The 13,470-nt window shown below is 41.8% G+C and overlaps 2 protein-coding genes across 2 annotated transcripts in view; one reads left to right on the top strand and one right to left on the bottom strand.

The window, feature by feature from the left end:
• The window catches only part of LOC108034863 (elongation factor-like GTPase 1), a 76,733-nt gene that overhangs the window by 49,641 nt on the left and 13,622 nt on the right, over positions 1-13,470 (top strand). The gene's annotated exons all lie outside the window — the stretch shown is intronic.
• On the bottom strand, positions 382-13,273 carry LOC108034868 (protein giant-lens). The gene is made up of 4 exons (XM_017110051.3): positions 12,418-13,273; positions 1,857-2,410; positions 1,553-1,724; positions 382-1,491 (listed from the first exon to the last, which is right to left on the bottom strand). The coding sequence occupies exons 1-4, from the start codon at positions 12,802-12,804 to the stop codon at positions 1,279-1,281; spliced, it is 1,326 nt and encodes a 441-aa protein (XP_016965540.1). The 5' UTR covers positions 12,805-13,273; the 3' UTR covers positions 382-1,278.

Genomic DNA, 13,470 nt, shown 5'->3' with positions numbered 1-13,470 from the left:
TAAAAGTATTCCTAAATTAATTCCCCCTAAAAATCATTCATTACATTTAATTTTAAGTGGCTATGGAAAGTTTTTAGTTATTTTAAGATATGTAATCATTATCGTTTGAAAAGTCCAAGATCATTAATATGTTCCGCACATTTTTTAAACTACAATTTTTTAAATTTAACCATTTTACATATGTAAAAATCTTTTATAGCTCAGCCAAAAAGTAGGCAATGCATTAAACAGCCACAGTGACCCATAAAGTATGTGGACAAAACGCAAGTAGAGAATGATAGATATTGCCTACTTTTCAGGGCGCATTTTTACTTCGATCTTAGTTATCCAAATTAAAGTAATAATATATAGAAAGCACTATTTCAAATAAAAACATAAGTCTCGTTTTTTCATAAATTAAAATTTATTTTTTCCTTTTTACAAAATTTTTAAACCCAAAACATCGCTCAATCTGATTGCTTAAATCGATGTACATATGCATAGTTAGAGGGAAGAGGCGGAGTCCTGGTGGTTACTATATGTTTAAATGGAGTGCGCAATTTCTAAATAATTTCTAATGCCCTCAGAACTCATTGCTGAGCTCCATGCCAAAGGAAATCGCTTTGAAGACCTACCAAAATTGCACTAAAACAGCTGCCAGAGTTGTCACAGTTTCGAACTGCCCTCGCTATGAATTATTCAATGACATATCCTTAGGTTAACTTACTGCGCCCTATCTGCACATTTGGCACATCCTGCTCTTTGACCTTTGCTGCGTTGCTCTACGTAATTTCCGTTTAAATTATAACTGAAACTGTTTCTCATCTCTATTTTTTTTTAGTTATACATATATTAAAATATATACAATTTATGCGGGTTAGATTACGAGTATAGTTTGTTGCTATATTACATAATGGAGGGTATGCCCTCCTTCGTTGCAGGTCTTGCTCTTGTTTTCATAAATATTCATTACAAATTATTTGTATAACAAACTGCGCACATGTCGATGCTTAAAACTAATTAAATATTTATATCATACGTTTTATGACCAAAATTTGGTAGCAAAAGAAACACGCTCTCTTTCTTCAAACTTGAAAATGAATTGTGTGTGCGGATGTGCATTTTAAGTTCTAAGCTTGTATTTGTTCGTTTCTCCCTTCTCATTAGTTGGTAACTTGGCGAGACTCAATTGGCTCAGTCGATATCTATATAGTAGCTGCTCCTCCGCTCAATCTATCCTCCTTTACAAAGTGTTTTTTATGTCTGTTTGCTGTATGGAATGGTTCCTTAGAGCTGCACTCAATCGTTGGCCATGCAGTAGCCGGAGTACGTCTGTATGTTATCCTCCAGGAAACTCTCGCCGGCTATCACGCCGGACTGCGTGTGGTGGCTGGGACAGCGGTGACCTTTGGGGCACTGGCACAGGGAGTTGATGTTGACCTCGTCGAGGAACTCCTGACGTTTTCGCACCGTGAACAACTTGCACGGCTGCTTCCGCTGACAGCGAAGGCGCTGGATAAAATAAAGGAAATATTGTAGCCACATTTTACAAGCAAATTCGTTACAAACTCACCGTCAGGGGAGAGCAGGCGAAGAGGTATCTGTAGCCAGGACTGCCATTGCCGATGGGTTCCCTCTTGGTTAGGTAGGTCACCGAGTTCCGGGGACACCGACAGTGGACTATCTGCTCTGTCACATTCAACTCGGCTGCCGTTGTCAAGGTCCAAGTATAGTCGCGGAAGTGTCTGCAAAGGAAGACAAATATTTCATTTAATTAATATATTTTTTAAGTTTTTTTACGAGGTTAAAATCAAAATAAAACATAACAAGATGTTTTGAAAGTATGTAAATTATAGTTAAGCTTTCTTAAAACTTACTTGCAAACGGGCAACTTGTGCACCGGCTGGCACATTTTATAGTGCCTGGTCTTATCGGCAATCGTGTGGCCATCTTCCACGCCCAAGCTGCTGGGACAACCCCCGATGAAGCTAGTGGCTGACTCCTTTAAGCCCCGATGACCCGAGTGCCTCATGTGCGCCGGACCGCGGGGAAATTCATTGTCCTGCAGCTCCGCATATGGCAGGGCATCATTATAGTCCGGCGACTGATCCAGATGATCCAAATCATCCTCGTAGACGGCGCCCAGTTTCTGCATAAGCTTCTTCATGTGCAGACTCTCGAACTTCTTGTCCTGGAATTCACCCAAAAGCATACGCTTGTGCTGCATCATCTTCTCCCTCTCGAAGTAGTTCCTGTACTTCAGGGCATCCGCTGAACCCGACGAGTGACTGTGGTGATGGATGATCACATTGTTGGGCATGCGATTCGACTCGGGACAGCGACACTGCCGCTCGATCCAGGGGGTTTCGTACAGATCGATCTTGGAGCAGACCGCATTCGGGGCGCAGATGGGAAGGTCGTCCTCAGAGTCCTTAAAAAAATAATCAAAGAAGTTGGTTAATAAAATATGATTGACCTTTCTAAATGCTGAATAGCAATGAGTAGTAATCTTTAAAAATCAATGAAATTTAATATGTTTTAGGAACTTGAGTTTAAGCCATGAAAGCCTATTATCATCTCCTTCAGGCTTCCTTTGATTATTTGCCAAATTACCATAAGATAAACAAAGCATAAGGGTAAACTTCCATGGCCTGAACTATGCCGAATCCTTCAATAATAGCCGCTTGTGTCAACACAATCTTGGCAACTCGATTAACATAACTACAACGCCCAAAGTCGGTCCAAACCCGAGGATAACTTGGGTGTGTGTTTGTTTGTTCGCTGGCAAATACATTTCATTAATTGAATTCTCCAAACAGAGGGACGGAGACCCGAAAGTTGGGCTCTGTTGTTGTTTGCCCAAGTCGGGGCCAATAAAAACTTATGCATTGTGTGTTGCGTCCTGGTCGTAACATAAAAACCAACAACTAGCAACTGATGGGTGCTTTTCGAGGATGCCACTCCAGAGGCGGACTCCCTTCTATCATTCGATTTTATTGTTAGTGATGCTTGACAGCAACATCCACGGCAACAACAGGTTTCCAATGAAATTATCGAAAGCAATCAATTTTTTAAATGGAACTGTCGCGCACCTTGTGTTATCCCTTTTTTTGTCCAGGGTTTTCGCCTTTTGTTCGGTTTCAATTTCATTTCTCTGTCCATCTTCCTCACTTTTCTCTTGATTTTTATTCAAATTATTTTTTGGGACTTCGGCTTGCACCTGCTGCTACCTGAGCTGCTTAGGGTCATTCCTTGAGGTCCTTTATTCTACACTGTTCGGGGGTGAGCGCATACCGGAAGTCCGGAAGTGATTTAGTGCAACTGACGGAAGTAAATAAGTGAGTGCACACGCAAAAGGGATTAGCCGTAGACGAGGCGGAAGTGAATCCGAAACAGGTTGCCTGACCTTTTACCTTTTTGCTCAATTGAACCGGGGTTCTCTATGACAATTCTCCCTACTCTCCTGTTTCTTTCCCCTCCGGAAGTCGTCTGCCTGCCTTCCTCATTCACTTTATTAGTTTTATTTACTTCCTGATTTTATTTTTTTCTTTCGTTTTTAATGTCGCTTCCGGAACTTCCTTTTTGCCAGTTCCTTCCCGGGATTCCCACGCATTTTTGACCCAGTTTCGGGTGTAGCACCTGCCGAAGTCCTTAACCCTTTCGAGCAGCGGTCTGGTCCTCACTTTGATTATTCATATTTCAAGTAGGAGCTTCGGCATTGCTGAGATTCTTTTCCGTCTGCAGGGGGAGCCATGAGACCATTGTCAATCCACCCCTGACAGGATACGCCAACGGTGGAGTTTCATAGGGGGTCGCTGTCGAGTAAGCAGCGTGAGAAATTCTTTGAAATTCGAGCATGTTTATTGAGATTTCTTCCCCTTCAGTGTTTTTTCCTCTACGTTTTTCCCCCCGATTTTTTGTTTTTCTTGTTGTGTCGGGAAATGGCACTTCAAAGACATCACCGTTATACGTATAAAGTTTTACATATTGATAAGCAAATCACAGGGCAGGGGTAGCATATCAAAGAAGACATGCTTCATCGGCATTCCAAAGCCATCAGCTCATCTCAGCGAAGCTCACAATGGATGCACAGCGAAAAAGACCATGATTGTAAGGGGTATGATCATACTAAAAATCTATTGCACTAATTTTAATTTTTGATTACATATATATATATTTTTACGAAAGATTTTGTATACAGTTTTTGAATTAAAATGCAGGAACTAATTTGAAATGAGCTTTCTACAAAATAAAACTAAAAATACTATAGTAAACTCTGAAAGTCTGAAGATTTTTCTCTCTGTGCATCACTAGAATCAACTTATAAACAACACGAAAGTTTTTGTGTTGGCGAAGAAGCTGGAAGAGTAGTAAAAGTTTTGCGGGGCCAACACAAAAAAGCGATGGAAAAAGCAAATAAAAGAAGGGCGGCGAGCAGGGAACCGGATTTCCGGTTTAACAGCTCCCCAAAGAAGGTGTGGTGGGGTAGGGAGGGGCCAGTGGAAGGGGCAGGCGGTCCAAGCTGCTGCCACACTTTATAATTTGCCCGATCTCCATCAGCAGCACGCGTGTAGCTACGTACCGCTCCCCGAGCTGTCAGACAATTAGCCTCATGTGTCAAAGTGCAGTGCCAACGGAAGTTGAGAACGCGCCAAAGACAATAAAAGCTGGGTTTTCCCCCTCCTAGCCCCTGCCCAAGTGGCTACCATGTGGCCCTTCCTCATCTCTCCAGCAGCTGGACACTGCAACGTGAGGCGGCAAGCATTGACAAACTTTTGTGTGACTTTTGATTTCAATGGAAGCCGCCTGACATGGGGAACCCTTCGCCCATGCCATCTCTTTAATTGAATCAAATTAACCCCGCACACAACCTCCGGCAGGGGAAGATGGGATGAGGCAGGGGGACTGCCCCTCAATGGAATTCTTGGAGCTACTTCTAGCCTCATTGTTGTCATGCCTCATGTGGCTGCCTGAATGCCGGGAATGCCGCTCCACGCAACGGAAGTGAGGTGTCTAGAATTGCACAAGGCAGTGCTGCCAATTTGGAGGGATTCCTATAGGGCTAATTGATGATAAGCATTAAGTGAAATATTTAATAATAGATTTTTCAAGCCTGAGATAGCCCTTTATGTCATAGAGTTGCACTCTCACTTGTTCAAAAATATTATGATGGGGCCTAGCAAAAAAAATTTTAAATCAATAAACTCGTACTCGTTTAAATCAATAAAAATACTTGTTTTATAAAGCTGTTCTAAACATTTGATTACTTAAAAAATATTATTTCGAAAGTCCCTCAAAAGAAAAACATAAAAAAACATTTCAATTATGAAAATGCGGTAAATAAAGAATGCTTTTATAGCTTCATTAAGTGATATAATAACCATTGATTAATAATGATTTTGATGTACCTTTAATTGGCCCATTTGGTATACCCTATTCTCTATTTCGAACAGCCTGCTAGCATTACGTTCTCAAGAACTTGAGCATGACTTTTGCAAAATGGGATCAAATATGTATAGAACGGCACCTGCTCCGTTTTGGTTCTCTATTTTTTGTGCATTTTCGCCCCCATCTGGTGCTATCAATAACCAGAGCCAGCCAAAGGACAATTAATGACATAAATTTCCACACACAACAAACGGAAGATGTCTGAGTTTTCCCGGTGCAGCGGCAACAGTTGGTTGAGTTTTCTTTTTTTTACCCTTACCCCCCTCTCCGGGGCGTAATTCTTTCGTGGGTTTCGGTTCCCATGAGGGCGTTGACGCACACACGACGATCAACGTCCGGGCTGGAGATTTTCCCTGTTCTCCCGGTTTTCCGATTTTCCGATTTCCCAACCGTTAGACGAGACGGATGGCTGGCAGCAGCCTGCCGCCTGCCACAAGTGTGTTGCCATCAGGTAGTCTCCGCCATATCCTACGCCATACACCCCGGACCCTGTGTGTTATCTTTTGTCTGTGCGTTAATGATTTTTCTATACATTTCCTTTTCACATTGTTTTTCCCCACCCCCCACTCTGATTTTGGGTTATTCTTCTGCTTTTTTTCGGGGCTAGGGAATTATGCAATCTGGCGTCGTCATGTGGCCGGAGCAAGCGGAAGTATGCCGGCTCAGCCTCAGTTTTGATCTCAGGCCCTGGGGTTTCTGGTGGTCAAGTCTGGGCCAACGTCAGTCGGTGTGTTTACACGAAAATTCAATTAAAATTGTTAGAAACGGAAGTGGAAGATGGAGCCGAAGAGGCGGAAGGAGCGGAAGTAACGCGGAAGTTGTTAGGTCACTATCCATCTTCCGATTTCAAGTCCAGAGTACAGAGTCCCAGGGAATTCCAGTGAAAAATCTCGGGCTGAGAGAACTCTGGGCGAGATTCAGCCCAAGCCGGAAGTAGAGAAGATTTGTGTAGGGCCGGCTTCTCAAAAAAAAAAGCCAAGACGAATTTATATTTACGTATATAATAATAATACTTTGCATAGGCAACGTCGGGCAACCGCCAGGGGCACGCAGACTGACCGTGCCACTTTTGCCGGGTCTTTTCTCTCGTTTTTTTCACGGGATTGCCTTAACGGAAGCATGCCCCAACCGCAAACAAGCAGAGAAAAAACATTTTCATTCATAAAACCAGCAGAAATTCCAAAAGGAAGCGGGCAAAAGCCAACAGACAACAGCAGAAAAATTATAAGAATGTCAGCTGAAGGAGCGAGTTGCAGAAGTTCAGATACTCTAAATAAAAAGGAACTTTTTAATATTTTTTCAAACTAAAGAAAGAAGATACAATTTTTTATAGAATGTATTTTTAAATATTTGCTATTTTTAAGAAATGATGATTTGAAATTATGTGAGCTTCACAAAGGGAGTAGTACTTTTTGGTTATTATTTTCTTGTCAAAGCTGATGGCTGAGCCGCTAAACTCCTCATGCTCGTCAAGGATTGCTTAGGGTATAGCTGGGAAACTGGTTTCTCTGGGGGCAGCCAATTGCAGCTGAAGCAGCAACAAACAACATCGGCAACTTCCCCTTTTTGTTGCTGCTTGATTTTTGCGTAGCTTGTTGATCGTCACAATTAATGAACGTCTACGCACACGGACATCCACTAACCACATCCACATCCTCATCGCCATCCCCATCCCCATCCCGAACCCCTTCCCCATATGCCCAGTACCCAACCACAATCAGTCTCAGCTGCTGATGTTGCTGCTGTCGCTGCCACAACGGAACGGAAAAAAGTAATTCATTCATTCATTCATTCAGCAACAACGTGGCATAGTTGTTTGTGGCTTTTATACTGCGGCTTTCTGGCCATTGTAATTGTTGCCTTGGCCAAAAAGAAGTAAGACAACCGCAAAATGTTGCCGACTATATGGCGGGCTATAAACATGTTGCAGTTGCTGCTGCTGTTGCTGTTGCTGTTGCTGCTGCTACTTGCGATGTTGCTGCTGTGCTGTGGTCTCCTTTTACGCGCTTGCCGCCAAATAAATAAATCTTGACTACAATGCCGATGGCTTGTTGATGTTGCTGCGGGGATTTTTATGAATGAATGAATGAATGGCCAGCTAGCTAAATGAAAAGTGGCCCGGCTTTTAGTGTAAACAGGCTTTGCCTGTTCTTTTTTTATATACATATATATGTTGCTGGCAAAAATAAAACACTTTAAATGGTTTTTCGCCTGTTTTGTGTGATAATTACGAGCAACTCGCCCCCTTTGTAATACCCATAACACCCGTACTACCCATACCCCTTCCATTTTGTTGTTTACTCGCCGTCTGCGTGCGTTTTTATGAATGAAATCCAGCTAGGAACGAAGACGAGCATTCGCGGCTGGCCTTTGCTTATTTATAGTTAATTTATTTTTTTGCCCCGCCATCGTTTTACTTCTTCTCCCTCTTTTCGTTGTTTTGATATTATTGTAAACAAATTGCGCCTTTGGGCACGTAATTAGCACACTTACACGATCGGAAAAAGCTCTATGGTCTGGGAAAATTGGAACGTGTCCATCAATAACTGTAACAAGGTCTCTATCTCTATCTATCTGTCTATCTATCTCCCGCCTCTTGGCCAAACACAACAAAAGCGGAAGTGCTCGAAGCCACATTTCCGTCTTGGCCAGCAACAGAGAAATGTTTTCGAAAAAAGTGGCACAAAGCTAAGACGTTTCGAACAAAAGAAAGATTTTACAAATCAACAATATCAAGAGAGTGAGAGATATAAGCTCTGGACTTGACAGATACATTCGCTTGACCTCATGTCTGACAAATAAATAATTACTAAGATAATTATTTTCACAGTAAATCCACTGACCTTCTACTAATTCGCATTGTAGGTAAATTGGATTATTTTTAAATCCATTACATATATTACGAAAATATAATATATAGTATTATATACGAGAACAAATTATTATCACATTAAAGATGCGTAAAAATAGGTATTCATATATATCATATATATCATAATCATATAATATAAACTTAACTAAGGCAACGAGTATTATGATATTTATGATATAAAATGTATTATTATTTTATTGTTAAAAAATAATATAAATTTATCTTTAAATCTTATTAACCCATAGAGTATTTAAAGCTGCGACTGTGACTTTAGTACTCTTTTTTTGTTAATTCATATAAGAAATAATATATATATATATATTGTATCTATAAAGTTGACTTGGCGCGCGCGCCAGCAACAAAGTATATATTGTAGAAGAAGCTGAAGTCGAGGGAAAAAAGTGGGCAAACTAGTTTTTTGGTATCCGAGCATCCGTTGGCTCAGGTTGTTGTTGTCGAGGCATTTTTCTCAATGGAGCTCTCCGAGATTGTGGACCTGGGCATTTTTTTAGGTGAATAATTGCGGTATGCTGTTGCTGCCTGCTGCTTGTTTTTGCCTTTATTTTTTATGCAAATATTTTTATATACGCGCCTATCTGTGTCTGCGGCATCCAGACACACTTAACCGATATACAACCATTGTGCTCGCCGTCGCTGTCTACTCTCTTTCAATATTTGTTTTTCTTTTTTATGATTATTATTTTTTCTTAGTTTTTTGCCTCTGAATCGCATTGAATAATTTCTATATTTAGCATAACAAAAATTCCATCGTAGGGAAAAAAGCATAGATTGGAATTATGAAAACATGATATGCGAAATCATGGGAAGCGCGGTGCGATTCATTATGGGATTAGAGTGTTCTCTTCAAATTGTTATGATGTAAATCATTTGGGGAAGGGAAGGGGCCTTGATGATTTATGGAATGATTTTGATAAAACAAGTTTACAAGCCTAACTCAGTTCCTGTAAGTTTAGTCATCAACCAATTAAGGAACATTGATATGATCTATCAATTCTATAGAACTAATGGATCAGTGATTGATCAATTAAGGGGTTTCGTGTTGATAATTCTTTCTAAATTAACGATGGTTCCCAACGTAGATGTTCATTCACAAGAATTTCTCATCAAGAAAACCTGACAAAGTTCACTAGAAATCGGATGCTCGAGTCCATTGATGATTTCTGTGAAAAAAAACTCATGAACATAAATTTACCAAAATCAGTTCAACGATTCATAAAACTTGTTCGAAGATGGTTAAATTAAAATTTTTCAAACATTCGGAGGTATGGATTAGCATAAAAGTGCCATAAATTACCAGTAGAGGTGTGGCGGTCCCCACCAAATAAAAATGGTTAGTTTTATATAAGCACAAGTATTTTTATAGATATTTATTGCATGCTTTGGCATCAAGCATACGCACAGTTGGCCCGATTGTTTTCATGTTTGGCCTGTGGCCTATAAAGCATTTTCACACCTGGCAGCAAGACCAGAACTTATGTGCAGCTTGGTCTAACAGCCGGAATCGGAATCTATGCTTGATTTGTTTATGCGTCTCTCAGTCAATTGGAATTTGTGGCAGACTCTTTTGATATTCCATTTCCATTTACCCCACGCCCCACACCCCGCTTTTTCCCAACTCTGTGGCTTTTGGCCATGCCACGCGCACACACATCGACTTGTTTGGGCCAAATGTGCGTGGCTGATCTGTTTGTATATGGCCAACAAATTGCCCGATCTCTGTTGTTGGCTTTAGCCATTCATACACTCGGACGGTCCGTCGCTTTGGCATTCATTCATTCATAGATTGACTTGCCCAGCCAAGCGAGAAGTTGAAGTCGCTGACGTAGCATTCGCTGGCTGCTCTGCTCATCCAGCGTTTACGTTTTCATTCATTCACACACACGAGTGCAGAGAGAGAAAAGTGGGCATCAAAGTTGGGCATTAATTTAGTTTGATTTATTGAATTAAATGGATTTTCCTAGGGACACTTAACAAATAAAACATTTGTTGTTTATATCTTATTCATTTAATAATTTTATAATAATTAATAATGCAATAAATTTGTTAGCATTGGTATTTTTTCAGTGTACCCACTCACACATGCACCACCCCATCACCCCTCTCACTCGCCAGCATTCCACCCATTATACCACACCATACCATACCGTACCACCATCATTATGACCATCATCATCGACTTCTCGTAGTCGTCGTGGTCGTATTTCATTCATGAATTTTCTTTCATTCAGGTCTTCCCCCATCTCCCGTCTCCCTCCGCCCTGGTGTTGCCCTCTCTTTCTCGCTTCCCCTTGGTCTCAGTCGTTGTTGTTGAAAACGTTTTTAAATACCGGAACTGAATGTTTAGCGCTTTAAGCATGGGAACTTTTTGTTTTCTTCTATCAACTCTCCCCGCCCTCCCAGCCTCCCAGGAGGCTTCTTCCTCCCTCCCTCTCTTTCGCTCGTGTTGTTCCTGTCTCTTTCTATCCGCGTATCTGCCTCCCTTTCTGGCTGCTCATTCACTGCCTTTTGTGGATCTATTCCGTTGTGTTCTATTCTCCAATAAGGCGTTTTTATTGCAAGTTTCCAAACAACAGGAATTCTCAACTCAATGTTTTTTTGGGGTTTTTGTCTATTTTAGGTGTTGGTCTGGGAGGCTGTTTTGTTATGCTTTTTTTTTTGCAGACAATCGATTTTGAAATTTATAAACCTTCCCTTGCTTTGAAAAATGATAAATGGTTTATGGCTAGAAAATACTGTATCTCAAAGATTTTTAATAGTTAGTTTTTAACTATATTTTCCCTTAGAGTTTTTTTTAAAGATTTTTTTATAGTTTTTAAGGAAAGCTTATTATTTTTTTAATGGAAAAACTTTACTTTACTGTACTGTTACATTATGTTCATTATTTCGCAGGGTATTTATAGTTCGAACCTTTGTTTTTTGCTGCCCGCCCCTTCGCATAGTTGTTTATATAGTCAATATTTTGCTTTTGATTACTGTTGATATTTCACGCCTCGGCCTCGCAGCAACATCGGGCAAGAATTCGATTTCAGGGCGTGTTTTGTCATATGACATTTGACATAATAGATATCCAATACATGATATATGGCTGACACCCATTACCATTCCCATTCCCATTCCCAGTGCCAGTGCCACTCGCGTCTCTTGGTCAACGGATACTTGATTTATAGCCAGATCGGGAGTGGGAACAATGGCACCGACGTGACCTATGATCCGAATTCGCATTGTAATGGATTTAAGGGGAAAGATAACGCCAAGAACTTTTCGGCGGAGCGTTTGGCTTAGTCATGGGTATAGTCGGACAGTCGGTCGGCCAGCATTGAACTCTTGACCCGGCCGGCTAATTGGTTTTGGTATCGCTCATATCGTTCGGTTATAGCAATTGCCACTTTAATTGATCAAATGCGACAGATCAGTTGAGTTGAGCTCTCGGCTGCAAACAACTTTCATTTTTCATCTAGAGCGAGTGTGTTGCCGCTGCAATTAAATGTGCCATATGCGTGTGCTGATATATGGATAGTGGTTTTGTGGGTGTCAAGTGTAATGGCTATAGGGCGGCTGCTAAATATAGCCAGCGTTTCTTGAACAAAAATGAGAGATATAGTAATAAAAACAACAAACTAAGACTCGGACCCAGCCCAAAAAAGTTGCATTGCAAAACCTGCTGTGCAGATAGAGAAATTCATCAGATATAAAACCCAAGAGATTGATTTTGATTAAACATATAGGCTTAGGAGTTTTCTATTTTAAGATAAGGGTGCCCGCAAGAGCTAGAGAGCTGCTTGAAAACCCTTTCCCTTTCTGCCACTTGAAAACCCTATAAATATATCTAACCACCTGATTTTATTTTCTGTGTAGATGCTGCTGCTTTTGATATTGCTGGCGTGGGCATTTTACAAATGGCAACCAGTTGAACAGGTGTCTGCTGACGTTGTTGCCTGCATTATGCAACCTGCCATTGCCAGTTGTTGGTTTTATTTGTACCTATTTTTTTTTTCGTTGTGCCCCGATCAATGCAAACATGTTGCACGAGCCACACTTTGTAATTGGCCCATGCTAATCAGTTTAATTTGAGGTTTCTTGTGGTTGTAGATACTCACCCCCACTTGGTAAAGGATGCGCAGATCGCGCTCGGCGATGTGCTTGCCGTTGCTGCTGCGATGTTGCTGCTGTTTCTGCAACATTTGTCGCGCGTGTCGCCGCGACTCGGCGAGGTCCTTTTCCTCGTTGGCCGTGGCAATGCTCACCACGGTCAGTTGCTCGGCCGCAGGCTTCACTGTACTGCTAGAGGCTGCTGTTGCTGCCGCTGCGGAAATATCTTTGGCATCGTAGACGGTGTACTCCAGGGTCTTGTGCTTGTCCGCCGTGGACGTGGTCGGCGTGATCTCGAACACCTCCAGCGGCAGTCGCGTGCCGCCGACAGCAACGGCAGCGGCGGTCAGCAGCAACAGCAACATGCACGGCAGCAACATCAGGGTCGCAGGCATGATTTATGGCTCTGGATCTGGGATGTGATCTCTGGATCTGGCTCTGGATCTCGCAATCTCCTCCTGAGATTGGCTGCTCTTCGGTTTTTTTGCGGTTGTAATTGACACTCAATGAATTTTGTAATTGAATTCGAATCAAATCAATGTTCTCGCTCTATCTCGCTCGCTCGCCCAGAACCCATGGCTTACATGCCGCACGAACACACTTGCAGAAAACGAACTCTACAAATCAGGTTTCAAATCGAACGATCGATTGATTTGTGGCGAATGTCACTCGAAAATTATTGAATATTTTTTAAGACCCACCACAATTTATGGGTAGTTTGTGTTTGCATTTAGTAACTTTACACGCGCGGCAACGTCGCTGACTCGTCTTTCGCTCCTGGATCGAATACTTGGTGGTACCGCTGATCTTTCGCCTCGTATCGCTTCCGCTACCCTCGCTATAAGGTTGTTCGCTCGACCAACTCACTTTTCGAACTGATCAAACAGAAAATCCAAAAACGAACAGCGCGGCGAACGAGAGCCGCTGGAGAAGCCGGCAGAGAAGTCCGCTGCTCGCGTCGCTGCCGGTGCGTGCGTGTCGTTACACTGAGAGAAAGTTCCTAGTGTATGAAGTAAAATATTTCTAAAACATATTCGATTCTAAGGAACCGAAAACTCAAC

The sequence above is a fragment of the Drosophila biarmipes genome, chromosome 3L (genome assembly GCF_025231255.1).
Source record: "Drosophila biarmipes strain raj3 chromosome 3L, RU_DBia_V1.1, whole genome shotgun sequence".
In the NCBI taxonomy this organism is placed as follows: Eukaryota; Metazoa; Arthropoda; class Insecta; order Diptera; family Drosophilidae; genus Drosophila; species Drosophila biarmipes.
This window is presented reverse-complemented; position numbering and strand designations above follow the sequence as displayed.